The 16,357-nt window shown below is 42.1% G+C and overlaps 1 protein-coding gene across 1 annotated transcript in view; it reads left to right on the forward strand.

The window, feature by feature from the left end:
* LOC115010484 (plexin-A1-like) overlaps positions 1-16,357 on the forward strand; it is a 224,802-nt gene that overhangs the window by 87,351 nt on the left and 121,094 nt on the right. The window contains 1 exon segment of the mRNA XM_029435054.1: positions 11,496-11,627. Coding sequence (XP_029290914.1) covers positions 11,496-11,627 — 132 coding nt within the window.

Below are 16,357 nucleotides of genomic sequence, written 5' to 3' on the forward strand. Positions count from 1 at the left end.
AGCACATAGACATAAAGAGGAAGACAGAGTGTGTTAGAGGCCGAGGTCATTAATCTGACTGTCCATTGCTCTCTCTGTTCCCAAGACAAGAAAGAGAACATGCAGAGAACAGAAAGGGAACAAGGGAATCATGTAACAACTGTCCTGGAGACTAACTGCCTAGAACATCGCATGTTCACTACGGCAGCTGTCAACTATTCACGTCTTTTTCTTCCAATTCCTCAATTACTGTTGAGCTATCTTCATGTGCAGCAGCGTTAGCAAAGCGTTTGCTAATTGGTCAGCCATATGAAATACTTGTTCACCTACTGGCTAGTTTAGCTTAGTTAGCTCACCTGATATGTCAAAACCTTTTCCATCAGTTGTAAGACATGACCTGACATGAGGATCTGTGGACACTGGTGTATATCGTCTTCCCTACGTCTGAAGAACATTTATTAAGTCTGAGAAAATAACTTCTGATGATGTTCAAGTAGAGTCTAAACATTTCAAACTGTTTCAAACTGAGGACAAGAAATTTGGAAGGCGTCGAGATTTACCAGATAGCAAGGGCTATCCAAAATGATACAGTCTTTTCAGCATTTTGGGAAATTGCTCTCGGATGTAACGTAAATAAGCAGATATCATCCTGGATTGTAGAGATGTCTGTGATACCCAATGAAAGCACAAGTGATCACTAGTGGTCTGTGTGCTGGTTTCCCATAACTTTCATGTCATTCAAGGCCAGCTGAAGTAACTTTGATGAGTCGGCGTCCTCAGTAATTCTGATTAAAAGAGGCGAGAGGAGAATGAGGTAGGTTAGGAAAAAGGGAATTTGGAATGAAAATATCCCCTCAAAAGTTGAGTGTGAAAGCTTCTGCGTCAGATAGAGATTAATGAATGAGAAAAGAAAAACCACTTTGGCTTTTTCTTCTTTTGCATTTCTTATTATCTTACCAGCACAAATTAATAATTCACGCCTCTTCTGTCTTTTTAATTGCTTTTTGTTAACGTACTAGCCCCTCACAAACTAACCGGAGAAAAACAAATGTTAAACTACTGTTACTGTTGAACAATAAACTACTAACACACACACTCACTCACACTTCCTGTGGCTCTTAGGCCACTGTTCACTGACACTTACCTATAACTTTGTTCGTGTATGGATTCATATTTGTGTTTGAAGGGTCGTAGCATAGGTGCAGTCTGTGTGTAGGTGTGATAAGCTTGTGGCTTTTGAAGCATGGCTGTCCAAAATGTGTCGCTTTCTCCGTCACTCCGCGTCCCAGAATTAATCGCCGTGGCAACAGGCCAGGGGAGGAGAGCAACGAGAAGGAAAGACTGAGACATTTATCATTCGCTCAGTAGACGTTCACCCTGTGACCGCGCCGTGACATTGTTTTCTTTATTTACTTCATTCGGGCTAGCAGCTGATAATTTATACGCACTACCCCTTTAATAATGAGACGTCTTCTTGTCGAGGTGGGGCAGGCTCTTGTTTACGCATGCACGCACATACACGCACACACACACACACACACACACACACACACACACACACACACACACACACACACACACACACACACATAAAATGCTCAGTCAACATTGGGGTCTTGACCGCTCTTTGTCAAAGTCAACACACACATACACACACACACACACTGAAGGAGTGGCAGTGATGAAGTATCCTATCCCCCTGGTGTTTGCTCCAGTCAGGCTGATCCGAAAGAACAGAAGTGTGTGTGTGTGTGTGTGTGATTGTGATTGTGATTGTACACAGTTTGTGTGTAGCATCTATGGGAATTTCATCCTTGAAATTCTTTTTGTTTGCCTTTAAATCCATACTGCTCTGTTTACCTTGAAGAGTGGCACAGTGGTCCTCAAGGCCCACACCTCTCCACTCTTGACAAATTGAGCTAGTTTAGCAGTAGTTTCACTACTCACTGCAGGGCAATAATAGACACACACACACACACACACAATCGCACACTCACACCTATGCAGACTTGCTAGGCTGCGCTATACGCAAGTGTGCTCCGCTTGGCTGCTCATGTGTGTCAGCTGAGCTGGTACATCAAGGGGGAGAAAAAAAGAAAAAGAGAAAGTGTGACAAGTTAAAGAGAGAGCGGGACGAGAGAGGGACAGATGGATGGAGAGAAAAACAAAAGAGAAATGCAATTGTTTTCAAAGCTCTAAGGAGCGGTGGCGCCAAATCCGATACTGGGAGGGAAGTGAAATGCTGTGAAGATGCAAATACAGACTCTCTCTCTCACACACACACACACACACACACACACACACACACACACACACACACACACACTCACACACACACACGTATCATCGGAGCATGGGAGATGAAGATTTCTCCTCACTTGTCGTCATCTCGGAGCTGTGGAGATAAAACCATTATGTTTGTCGTGTGAAAACAATAGCTCAGGGCCAGCAGCTATATCCGGGGTGCAGAAATGCATCCTGGTTCTCCCTCCATTGACCTAAACTCTCCATTTTACCTTGAAATGCTCCGCCTCACAGACTACACAGAGCATCCCCAAACATGTAGGAGCACAGGGAAGTCACAGTATGTTAGAGAGAATCTTTTCACCACGTCTACGGCACCATTCCACAACAGTAATCCGATACGATCCATTCGTCTAATCCGTCAACAGCCGTCTACATTGAGTGTTAAAATATCCAGTTTTTTTTGTTTTGCACAAAGCTTTAAATACAAATTGTAATTGACCGATCAAAAATGCTCCCAAAAGTTCTGTGTGTTAAAAAATGAATCCGTAGTCCAGAACCGAGTCATGCTGTGGGTTATGTATTTCTTTCTTCGGGGGAGTAGAATATTTGTTTCACAGTTTGAGCATGATGTTTTTTAGATGGCTAGGTTAAACGATGTGCATCCACACAAATGTATTATCAACAGCCTATTTGCGAAAGGGGAAAATGACGGTGTTGGATCGGTATCGGCAGAGACATTCAGCCATCCCTAAAAGATGCTTCCACTACAGCAGTAATGGTATCAGACCCCAGCTGGTCCTAGATTTCTAACCAGCGACCACACCATTACAAGACATTCTGCAGCAGTGTGTGGATGTCATGAGCTTCACATTGGCTTTAGCCTGCAGGAAGTGCCTCAGGGAAGAATGTGGAGCTGCTGTCGTAGCACACGGCCAGACGTAGTTATGTCAGAAGCATTCTTAGGGGCGGCGCAGCACAGTGGGACGAGCAAGCTCATAAAAACCTACCTCAACAAGTCCTTCAATCCAATGTTCAACTGCCAACAGGCTGAGGCCAAGTCAACTTATCTTAAGATTGTGATCATTTTCTGATGCATTATTCTGCCTTGTTAGACACATGTTAAATTAAGTGCTCTTTTATGGACCCCCACTGGCAGAGTTTTTCACTTGTGTTAGAGGAAAAAAAGACTTAATATCAGGCCTAAGAGTGACAGGCGTTTCTTGCAGTGGCAGGGGCAGAAAGATCGATGTGAAGGGATGAAGGGATGAAGGAGAGAGGATGAGAACGTGCAAGAAAATTATGAGAGATATAGATAGATATGAAGTTAACAAGAGGATGAGAGAGATGGAGAGTAAAGAAGGAGCATGCGATAGTTCTGTGCTCTGGTTACAGCATGTGGTTATGATAGGAGCAGGCAGAGGAGGCGAGCTGCGTGTGTGTGTGTACTGCAAGAAGGCTTGTGAGAGCGGCGCTGAGGGGAAACTCAAGTCCATCACGCTTTTGGAAGATTAAAGAGGTCTTACACCGGCACACAAGCGACCGTGCCAGCCCAGCCCGACTGACAGCAGAAGAAGTACTGTGCCCCGTCTTGTAATCTGACAAGAAGGGTACAGATGCAGCGCTGGTGAAGGGAGTTGTGTGCACCCGTGTGCTTATCTGTGCGCTCCTGACTTCAATAGAAAGAGACGACTTCTGTTAGCGTCTTCTGGGTATAAAGTGACATTTCATAGCACGTATTCCCCAGCAGGGATGTAAGTCAAAGGAATTCAGTGACGTGTTGACGCTCCCAGTGCCCTGCACTTTCACTGAGGAGTGCTAATAGTGCTAATAAAGCAGGCCACTGGCTCCGCGGGGAGAAATATTAACATCAGTATTATTCAAGCTATTGTCAAGTTATACCTTTGAGATATTTTTATGTGAGCGTATGTAATTGCTCGTGCTGCTTTAGCCCTTGTCATATACTGGCAATGTGACACTGCTGCTGAAAACAACCGTCACTGGAAGACTAACACATCAGCTGCTCTAAAAACGAAAAAAAAAAGATTTTTACATCTTGGATTTAACTTTCTGTATTTCTGGTTTATAACCACAGTATGTCATCGCATTCCCACAAATCCCTTTCAATACAAATGTATTCACCGGCCAGAGAAATAATAATAATAATAATGGCAAACAATCAAAAAAGAAGTTGTAATAAACTGGAATTTTCTCTTGGCTAATGTTAATTAGTAATCTTTACTTCCATACCACATTTCAAAGCAGTAGAGCTTAACGGATGGGAGGATTTATTTCTAGCAAAGACAGACAAAACTTAGAAACAATAAGATCAGGAATAAACCAAAGAAGTGCGATCTGAGCAACGCAGCTTTACATCTTCAGCGTGATTCCGGCATCAGCATTGGATCTCTGCTATTATAAGAGCACAGATCTTATGGATATTTCCAAAAAAAGTCTATCTGATCGAAACACACAGTGTGTACATTACATTTACTTGACCACACTTTGGCAGTGTTGTTCTCTTTCAACCAGAGCCAACTATTGTTAGCTGTTAGGAGAACAGCTTCGTAGTGGCATGCTGTCACCGGCCAGCTGTCTACCTGTCACTCTGTGTGTGCGTATGAGTGTGTGTGTGAGTATGTGCATATGTGTGTGTCACCTGGGGCCGGCCTCCTGTTGTGAGAGTAGCGGTGCGACAAAAGAACGATGATTAATTTCACTCAGAGTAACCTGTCTCGCTGATATGGCTCTACCAAACTCTGTGTGTGTGTGTGTGTGTGTGTGTGTGTGTGTGTGTGTGTGTGTGTGTGTGTGTGTGTGTGTGTGTGTGTGTGTGTGTGAGAGTGTGAGAGAGTGTGAGCTGTAGACTGTGTAGTCAGCAGGTGTGCTGTGATACTTTGGATGCCCTCCAGTCAGGGTCAGACGCATTCGAATACATTCACTGACATGACTACCTTACCCCCCCCTCTCCCTTTCTCTCTCTATTTAATTGGCATGATTTTATCCATTGAACATGTTGCCCAAGAAAAGAGTCACTTATAAACAGTGGAATATAGATAATAGATATTAAAATGAAAGACAATGTCTTGCATTGCTTTGTAAAAATGCGTTATTCTTCTTCAGTTCTTTTCCCACAAGGGGTTGGAATTAGTCTGTCTTCTGGCGGGGTAAAAAGTCTGGAATTATGTGGTTGAATTTTACGGACAAATTCTTCCGACTATTTTGTAACTTGTGAAAATGAACTTCTGGTTTAACTTCTCCTGTTCCACAATGGCTTTCTAGCCATTCTCTCTTATGGCGATTAGTTCCAATGGTTAGTTTATGGTCACTGAGTCTCTATCTAGCAAGTATTTCTCCTTTATTCAGGAGTTTTTATTTGGGTTGACTATTGGGCTAATCTTAATTGTCTGTTAAGTAAATAATATAATTAGTTAGTGTATGTTAGCCCTCTTCTTTTATTGTGTGTGTGTGTGTGTGTGTGTGTGTGTGTGTGTGTGTGTGTGTGTGTGTGTGTGTGTGTGTGTGTGTGTGTGCACAGATGAGACCAAAATCAATTTCATTAGGGATTATGAATACAGCGAGGAGCCTTTAACACACACACTCTTAGACACACACACCACCATAGATTTCATTAAGGAAATGCCTTTCCCCCCTCCCTCTGTTCCCTCCATCATCAAATAACCACTTGAACATTTAGGACACTGGTTCATTACTCGTCCTCACTGGACATTTGTAACATTGGTTTCAGTGAGAAATTGTAACAAGGTTTACAAGCCGCTCCTATATCTTCCCCTCTTTTTCCTCTCTGCATCTTCCCTCCCTTTGTCCAAGCGTGTAATTAACTGGATGTTTAACAGCTGAGGGTGGACAGGGCACTGCTGTGTCTGGACACACACACACACATGCAGACACACGCACACACACACACTCTGTAGGAGAAAGAGGTCTGTGTCTGTGACGGGAGGAAAAGGACAAGGATGGGGGGGGGGGGTCTTGAACAGAGAAAGGGAGAAATGAGACAAAGGAGAAATCTCAAGAAGGAAGGGAAAGAGAAGAAAGGGAAACAGCGTGAAGAGGAGATGTGGGGATGAAGTGAAGAAGTGAGGTGAGAAAAGGGAGGCAAATGAAACAAAGCTGGAATAAAGTGCAAAATTGGATAATGAACAAAACATCGATTCATCACATGGCATTCCATAAATACATGCCACAGGGAAAGATGGAGGAAGTGAAGGGACCAGTCAAACAATGCCACTGGGGGGGGAAAAAGGAATCTAGGACAGTTTTTGAAAGATGAAGAATTGATAGCATGTGTTTTCCCAGCCTACCTGACCCAAAGGTGTGACCGGTGGTTGAACCCAGCATGGTATTAATCACTGCACCACTCCAGCCAAACTTTGTTCACTTGTATTACTCTTCTACACACTTCTGTACACACACACTGAGCATCCCTCTCTCTGCTCCACCACACCTCCATCCCACCTCATCCGTCGCCACCATCATTACCAACTTTCACCTTCATCCCGAATCCACTTCAGTCCTTGAATGCATCTCCTGGTGTGTTACAAAACAATCCTGCATGTTACATTGCTAAGCTTATTATTAAACTACATGCTGCCAAAATGTATCAATGTCAAGTGTAGAAGAGTTTAGTTACCTCCAAAAAGGACAGAGATATTAGTGTGTCAGTGTCAAGTGCACACTAAGGCCTCCAACAAGCTGGAACTATACCGTGTTGCTTCAGCAAAGCTTTTCTTCAAACTTCACAATAGAAATAGAAGGTCAGTCCCGGGTCAGCACTGTTGGAATATCAGCCGAACATACTATGGTCCAAATCAAAACCTCTTCAATCTAACTACTGAGTAGACTGTAGCATATTTAGAGCCCAGTTGCATTGTGGTTCAGTAATGATCGAGGGTCACTCACTGGAAAACAAATCCAAAAATGGTTCCAACAGTATTCTCACGTCATGCCACTGTGGGGGTCATCAACCAAATGGAAGTTTAATTCTTTAATTCTTATCATTTTGGGGCCAAAACTAATTTAAAAGTAAATCATACTTTGTATACTGTTTCTGTCTCTGTTAAAATAGCTATTACTGAAGGATAGAAGAAAAAACATCAATATAACAGCTGATTCCAAGCGTTTTAACTTTGTCTTTGTCTATAATCAGCATTACGACAGTACATTTTGAAGTAGTACACAATATAACTTTTTTTTTAAGAGTAACTCTATTCATATGTTTTAAATATCAGTGGTTCTCATGGTTTCCAAATACCAAACATTACCTGTGACATAAACGTACACGTTCCTACTCTTTGTCTTTCCTGTTGACTCGTCCGGTATGCTCCAGAAAACTGACTCCTTGGCTGCCAACCTTGACAATTAGTAAGTATAAAAGAATTTACACAGGAAAATTGACAAAGAACCTTAAAACAAAGACTAGAAAGATCTCCAGCGGCAATGTGAATTATGGCTTTTGTCGGTGAGGGGCAAAGGTACGAGTAGCTTGACATTCTTATAGAGTCGTTTTCCAAGTCAGTGACAAACATTGTATTTTTGTCTGGAATACTTGTTGGCACATGGGTTTTTAGGTGTGTGTGTGTGTGTGTGTGAGGGTTGCAGTGTCCTTGATAATATCAGCGTTGGTAATGAGCCAAATCCCAGGAGGATAAAGGCGACAGAGAGGTCCGAGGGAGGGGTGGGGGGGGGGGGGGGACACACAGGACGGTGCAAGACGGGGTAAAAAGACTCCAAAGTTGGAGTGTTGGCTGCAAACTCATGAGGAAAAGTCACCTTTAACTTCCATCCTGATCCCAACTTTCTCCACAGTTGTGTCACTGAAAGTGTCCTAGAGAGACCGTACTTCAACCGAAAGGTCGAAGACATGATGCATGACTTATTGCACTGTCCTTAAGCAAGACACGCAACCTGTTCCTGCTTCCTCAGTGTACATCACCCTGGGAAAGAGCATTAGCTAAGTACCCGGAATATAAAAGGAGCGTCCCTGCTCTCTTCTGTCGATGCGACTCACTTGATACGTCATTTCCGACGGCACATATTCCAAAAACCTTGTGTTTTGAAACTAATTGATTAGTGGACAATTTAAATGCAAATAGCAGCAATTAATGCTCAGTGGGTAGAGTGCCCCTGCTGAGCAAGATAAAAACACTTATGATTGTCTCGCTCCGAAGAGGTAAACTAATCAGTAAGAAAAAAAGAGTCTGTTTTAATGACTCATAAGCTGTCAGTAACATCAAAGTGGGATCCTTTATGGGCTTCTTTGTTCTAATAATCACCCTTAGAGCGGCTATAAAAGCATATTTAATAAGCGACTTTAATAACAGGTACACACTGCTTTCAGAGCAGAGTCCCTTTCATCTCATTGCCTGGGCTCTCTGCTAATAAGTTCCAGAAAGTAAGAAACTGGACAAATGGAAACAAAGAAGTTCCAGATGCTCTAGTGTCGCCCTTTTTTCTCACTTTTATGGCTTTGAATTTAATTAACACAGACTACTAAGAGAAGACGTGGAATTTATGAGGCCGGTCTCTGCAGGGGGTTTCAGCTATGTAAACAGATTGCATTTATTTGAATCTAATAATATGACGCTATGCAAGTTTTCCTCGTCTGTAACATTTTAGCGTGGATTCTAAGCAAATGTAAAAGTTTCTCACCATTAAGTGCTGCTACTTCCTCAGTGAGGAGTCTGTGTTTGGACACACTAACTTCCTGAGGTCACAGAAGGAGAGCAGAACCCTGCAGGCTGCTAGACTAGATAAGGATCTACAGTCACCTGCTGCAGTCTGCGGTCCCCTCTGTGCCAGCTGACCTGAATCCCACTCCAACTGCCCTCTGCCCCAAGCTGTGGGCCAGAGCACGATCTCTGCTCCTGTTGCCTCCTCGCTCCGCCACAGTCCTTCACTCATCACAAGCGATCCTGCGGCCCAGGGCATGTAGCAGTTTTAGAATGGCCAAATAAAGTGTTTAGTTTTAGTTTGTGTGCACGAGGTAATGTGTGAGTGTGAGTTGTTGTTCACAGAAAGAGAGAGAAATCATCAGAGCCAGAAAAACAGGTTGACAGAAGGTCACACTCACATCGATAAGTGTGTGTGTGTGTGTGTGTGTGTGCGTGTGTGTGTGTGTGTGCGTGCGTGTGTTCATGTGGGAGCAACAAAAGGGACTGCTAAAACAAATGACCTTTGGACAGTTACAACTTGGATACAGCTTCTCCATACGCAACTATATTGGCAGTGAGGAAAGGTTCTGTAATTAGAAACTTTTATTTTCTAGACACCCTAAACCGTACAAGTCGATACAAAATCACATGTAAGCAGTGTTTGCTCCTTTCTGTTCTACATAACATTGGACCTTTTGTGTGTAAAACTCCTAGCTTTACACTCTCAGGGGCGAAATCACAAAAGAATTGAGCGGCTTTTTTACGACTGCCCAACCTGCACAATAACGAAAAAACTCATTCATTTTAAAAGCACCCGGGTGAAATGCACCCCTTACTGCATTGCCAAGCAAATAACATCTCGTATATATATTATATGCATATGAGGTATTAAATCCCAAATATTGTTTCTCTCTGTCATGTTTGAATTCCTTGCCTATGTTTAGAGGAATGCCTAGTCGTCGCTCACGCTCTGAAAGTTTCCTCTTTCTGTTTCTCTCTGCCGTCGTTCTGCCTGCCGTGTTCTTGGTGCAAAGGCAACGTACTCTGCCACGTGGATAATTGCATTGAGAAGCAAAAAAAAAAAGGGGGAAAATTGCGCTCATCTGCATAACTTTATCTTTTGTGAATCTGACCTTGAGACGGTTTGCAGGTGATGGCCAATTCCTGGTGCCATCAGCGGCCACATTCCATTCTTTATGAATTCACCCGTCAATGTCCCACTGAATAACTCTTCTAAGCTGATTTGCCAAAGCACTTGACTTTTAACAAAAGCCGCTTCCTCCTCTTAAGCAACAAAAGCACACACAGTAACGACAGTCTGTCTGTTAATGAACCTTCTGTTCGGGAAAACAGATTAACACTGGTTGTGATTTGGCAGATAATAACCACAGAGACTGTCGAGACTAAGGCGGAGAGAAAAGAGAGATGAAAAACTGAAAAGTTGTTGCAGACTAAACTGCCGTCAGGTGATGGATGAGCACATGGGGGTCGGGAAATTAGATCCAGAAAAATAAGCACAGAGAAGGAAAAGATTTACTTGTTGGTGCCTCATAACTCCGTCATTTTGCCAGTAGACTTAACAATATAAGCACCAACGAAAAGAGCCGTCGTTTAGTTGAGAAGTGTAGTTGCACCCTTTACAATGCCATTATAACTAACTGGTATGATTTTGAGTTTCAGCACAAATTGAGAACCAAATGAAAGTGCTGAAAAATACATCTGTCACTTCAATAGGTATTTTTTGAGCTGACAGCAACATTTAAAGTAAACTTTGAAGTGTTACACGAGATGAGATGTGCCTACTTTTAGATGAGGTGGAAGCAAATGCATCTTTTTCCTGAACATAACTGCTGCACATTAGAAGAGACTGGAATGTGACAAAAGAGTATTCAACAAGAATGTGTTATTGTTCTTCTGGAGGAGCTGTGTTTAACACACTGACCCACTGATGTCTGATGACAGTAACAAAGAAATGTACATGGGAATATCAAAATACACTAAATATACACGGGACAGAAAGTGTATAGTAGTAAAAGGTTATCAGACAAGTCAAAAATGTAACCTACTACAATAAAAAGTGTCTGGTGTGATGAGGTTGATGCAACTTTGCAATTTTTCTTGGAAAATTTAGGTTTTTCGAGTAAATTTACAAATTTAACATCAGAGAAATTGTAAATTCATGATTTTAAATCTCAGACATTGTCATGCAATATTTAACCCATTTTGTCTACAGTGGCCTAATATGTACATTTAATTTGACAAGCTAACACTAAGAAGTTAGCCATATCTTTATCTTCAGACCATAATCTTCATCTTCAAGTGCATGGCTCTTGTGGAACAGTACGTAACGGTATGTTACACAATGTTTTCATGGGGGCTCTTTCTTTGGATGCAAACTTTTCACCATTAGCATTTTGATTATGGAGAGTCCGTCAAATCAGTGCTGCAACAAACACAAAAGTCAAATCATTTTAGTTTCAAAACTTTGGAATACCATATTTTGTCTACTACTTTTTATTTGTAGTGTTGTTAAACAATGATTTAAGAAACTTTGGATTGTAATCATGTATTTTGCCATTTTCCTCTGTCCTCTTCCAGATCTTGGTGAACTCCATCACCCAGCCTGCCTTGCTGTATGAGAATGTGGTAGTGAGCGACGGGAGCCCCATCCTGAGAGATCTGCTCTTCAGCCCAGAACATCAGCACTTGTACGCCCTCACCGATAAAAAGGTAGGAGAAACGCACACACACACACACACAACATAAAATGATCTGTCGCCAGGCGAGGTCAACAGTGCAACAGTTCTTCAACACTGAAGAAAATGATAACTAAACATCGATAACATTGATCTGTCATTCATGCACAACTAGCTCAGTTTGTATTTGAGTATGTATGTTTGCAACGACATACACACTGCTTCCATGCTCAGATGTGCACTTACACTTTCATAAATATACATTACTTGCGGAGTGCTCACAAAAACACACACACACACACACACACACACACACACACACACACACACACACACACACACACACCTCCTCACTACTGACAATAGATGGAGTGAATGTTAGAAATAGAGAGCAGGAAAAAAAGAAAGTGGAAAAGCACCATGAAGACTTCATGACAGAAGATTTACTAAAACATATACTGGGGGAACAAGCGATGAGCAATAATACCACTTATTGGGTGAGAAGACATTTGCATTTAGCACTTTTACACACGCACACACGAGTCATAAGTGCTAATTACTATCATGAATATTAAAGCGTGTCATCTGTAGGATGGAGCCCCATCCCACCCTTCCACTGGGGATACAGTATAAATACCATCTTTGCATTTTAATTGGTGTGTGAAAGCATTATTATTAAAAAGCATGACAGCTTCATGGTTTTTAATCAATTTTCTCAAGAAAATTACTTTTGAAGATATATTTGTTTTTTGTTTTTGAGAACTACCACTTTCACTTTAAAGGCTTGGTCACAGTGAAATCAATTGCCGGTGCTGAAGGTACGGGAAGTCCATCCAAGCTTATTAGCTGTGTTGCGTCATACACTTTTATTTAACCCCCTCTGTCAGAGAATTAGCTGCTTTGCAGACAGTTATGAGACAAGAGTTGATGGTACACTTATCTTTATTATCTCGTTAACAACTCGGCTAACAAACTTGCTAACATTCAGTTAGCATGGAGCTTTTTGTCTGTTTTCAGTTACTCTTTATTAAAAAAATGTGTGCCTTTAATGATAGAGAGAGAAGTGTAGATTGTGAAAGGGGAAGAGAGAGAAGGGGAACGACATACAGCAAACAGCCACGGGTCGGACTCGAACCACGTGCCGCGGACTCAGCCTTTGTACATGGGTTGCCTGAGCTACCAGGTGAGCTACCAGGTGAGCTACCAGGTGAGCTACCAGGTGAGCTACCAGGTGAGCTACCAGGTGAGCTACCAGGTGAGCTACCAGGTGAGCTACCAGGTGAGCTACCAGGTGAGCTACCAGGTGAGCTACCAGGTGAGCTACCAGGTGAGCTACCAGGTGAGCTACCAGGTGAGCTACCAGGTGAGCTACCAGGTGAGCTACCAGGTGAGCTACCAGGTGAGCTACCAGGTGAGCTACCAGGTGAGCTACCAGGTGAGCTACCAGGTGAGCTACCAGGATTTTATATTTTGAGATTTTTTGGCCTTTATTATGGTTCAGCTGACGATTGACAAGAAAGGTGGAGAATGAGGGGCGAACCCGCAATAAAGGGTCTCTCAACTACCTTCCAAGAAAACATTAACAAACAACAAAGGAATATAATAGTTTGTTCATGAAATAAAGTAACTTTATTTTTCTGAAGTACAGATTTGTTTGGATAGTCAATGCTCAGTTTTGTTATGTATTATGTTTTTGATTTTAAACTGCATTGTCTCATGTTTCTGTAGCGACCACACCTGCAGTGATATGTAGAATATAACCCTGCAGTCCTGGCATGGAGGTGTTGCTGTCTTAATATGACTTCATCCAGTTCAGCTACGGCCTCTCTTATTTATATCGTGCATCGGTTAATGACTGCGATGCGATAACCTTCAACGAGACCTCCCCGATACATGCGCAGTAACTGCCATGTGAGTGGTGTGTAATTTACAAGCAATTAGACATAATTGACTTCCACGTGTCTGAATGAGCGCAGAGGAAGTGGAGTGTGATTAATATGGATGGATGGCGTTGGTGTTGATGTGACAGGGGAAAGAGTCCTTCGATCATGGATAGCAGTGCAGAAGGCTGGACTGTACAAGGAGATCCATACATTCATATCCAAGCGGAGGGAGTCCATCCACACACACACACACACACACACACACACACACATACACAATGATTTTTGAAATGCACACAATGAACCAAATAATAATGTTGATGCAAATAAGGAAAGACTTGTTTCAGAATTGGATTTAACCCTCAGACGTATTAATATTTACAATGGGGGTTCAACCGAAGCAATAACAAGATTGCAAGATGTAGAATTAGGCGGAATTTCTACAACACCAACATGACAGAATTACTAGATCAGCAATATTATACAAAAAAACTAATGGCAAGAAGTCTCAAAGTACTCACTCATATCTGTGGATAAGAGAAACAAGAGCTTTGGGAAACTTTAAGAATAATATGTCTTTACCAAAAAAAAAGGCGAGCTGTCAACAGACTGAGATTCAAGCCATGATATCACTTAAGATGATAATCCTGTGTTCAACAAGGATCTCTGTTTCAGTCGGCAGTACTCAGCAGCTGCTCAGCTGAATAAGGACAGCTGAAAGTCCATGCTGGGAGTGTTTGCAGAGTTCCCCCTTTTAACTCCTTTCATCTGCATTAAAGATGACTGCTATTGCCACCAGAAAGTCTTTTTCAATTATTAAAGCCACTGTTTTATTTTTGATGAGCACTGATATGTCCACTACATGTCTGTGCATTCACTGGAAGGAGGTCTGGTGTCAGAAGAGAAGCCTCGTGAAAAGAAACCCCAAGCTTCGTTTTGAGATGATCCAAGGCGCTGTTATATTTTAAAGATGCGGAGAAGTGCGTACACACTGTAAATGTCTGCCGCTGTATTTGCTCCATCTTGGAGAGGCTTTATCTGCTTAAACCTTGAGAGTAGACATGTTCCAAATGCAGTTGATCCTGTTCAAGGGTTGAATATTTTGGATTTATTTTTAATTTGGACAGAGCCAGGCTCACCATTTCCCCCCTGCGTCTAGTCTCTAGCTAAGCTTATTTATTGTTCCTCTTGCTATCACATATGATAGTGGTATAGATTGTCTCATGTACCTCACCAAGAAAGCAAATAAGTGTATTGTCTGTGCCTTTACATGTTTACTTTTCATTTATATTTCCTGTAGCGGGGCGCCCCTATGCAGCTCACTAGTAGACCGGGCCGGCTTCAAATCTGACCCGGGGCTCCTTGCTGCATGTCCCCTCTCTCACAAAGTAAATGCTTTAAAAATAATAATAATTACAAAGTGTCTAATAGCAATTTGGGATGGATGCAAGTTGGTGCATTGTTGCCTCAGAACTGTGCCACGATGGCAAGTCTTGTATTACATTTTGTCTTTTCAGTCTGTGTAATTCTGTTACTGTGGAAAGCAGAATCAAACTAATTGACGTTGCCTGACTATCCCTTTGTTAAAGCAGTATTGGCTGAGCTCAAACATTAAAACAACAGAGGTGGGAAAATGTAATTGGTTTGCAGGATACGGTCTGTTCCTTTCTCGACTCTTCCTGCCTCACCTTATCAATATTCTTCGGCTCCTCATTTCTGTCTCTCTGACGCATTACATTTTGTTCAGTAACTGCTCTCCCAGTAGTAGATTCAGACAGCATAGAAAATAATAAGGATCATCCCTCTGCTGCAGAATGTGAACTTGTGTTCCAGACGGTTCAGGACCAGTGTATGCAGAGCCTCCCTGGCCTGCTGATGAGGAGCGCCTTCCTAGCCAGAGGCTATGTGGACTTGAGATAATGTATTGGGGTTTAAGGTCGCTGGCCAAGCCCTGGGGTGGATAAACTTCTTTTTTTCAAGCCAAAGAAAGTATCCAAAATAAAAACTGCAGCTGTTTTCTCTGGTCTCTAGATAGACATTTAGTATAGGACTCAGGGATCCAGTGATAGCACAGAGTTGAACCATGTTTGACCTGTAGTCTTGAAACAGCAGAACAGTCACATTTGCGGGGTCTCCAAAATGGCTGCCAGAGGCCAAAGGTGTGCCACGTCCAACAGGGACCAACTGTGAACCCCGCTCCTTTGTGCTGAGGACGAGAAGCTAATGGTACTCTATGATAACATATGATGTGAAGTGAGATTAAAAAAAAATCTTGAGTCCGGAATATGTTTTGGCACACGTGGAAAACATCACTAACATCAAGCACTGAAAACACAAGAACGGTTTTATTTTTAAATCGTAGAGGGTATACATATTTATTTGTAAAACATTATGTAACATCTGGCCTTGTTATATTTTATCTTATCTAACACAATGCAACATCCAGTATTGAGCTGTACAAAACATTAAAGCAGCATTGATAGTGTGATTTTTATTTTTTTATCACCCTTAAAATCTGTTATAGTAAATGTTAGTTACACATCCAGCAGTCACAGAGTAATATTAGCATTCATTTGAAGTCATTTATTTAGGCGACATGGTGAATTTAAGTCTAATATATATTCTCATTACCTCGGTTTGGTTTGTTTGTTTTCAACAGGATTATAACTACTGTCCCGATGTTCATGAAACTTGGTGGAGGAGTGTAGCATATGCCACTGAAGAAACAATTATATTTTGGGCAGATAAACAAATTATTTTTTTACTTTCAGTGACATTGAGAGATAGGGAATGTGGCCTTGTTGAAAGTCTGTGCTCACCGAGTGCCCTTCGAGTTTTAACTGTGTTTGGTCCACAGACTCCTGAGGGACACATCTGGCTC

The sequence above is a fragment of the Cottoperca gobio genome, chromosome 7, assembly GCF_900634415.1.
Source record: "Cottoperca gobio chromosome 7, fCotGob3.1, whole genome shotgun sequence".
Taxonomy (NCBI): domain Eukaryota; kingdom Metazoa; phylum Chordata; class Actinopteri; order Perciformes; family Bovichtidae; genus Cottoperca; species Cottoperca gobio.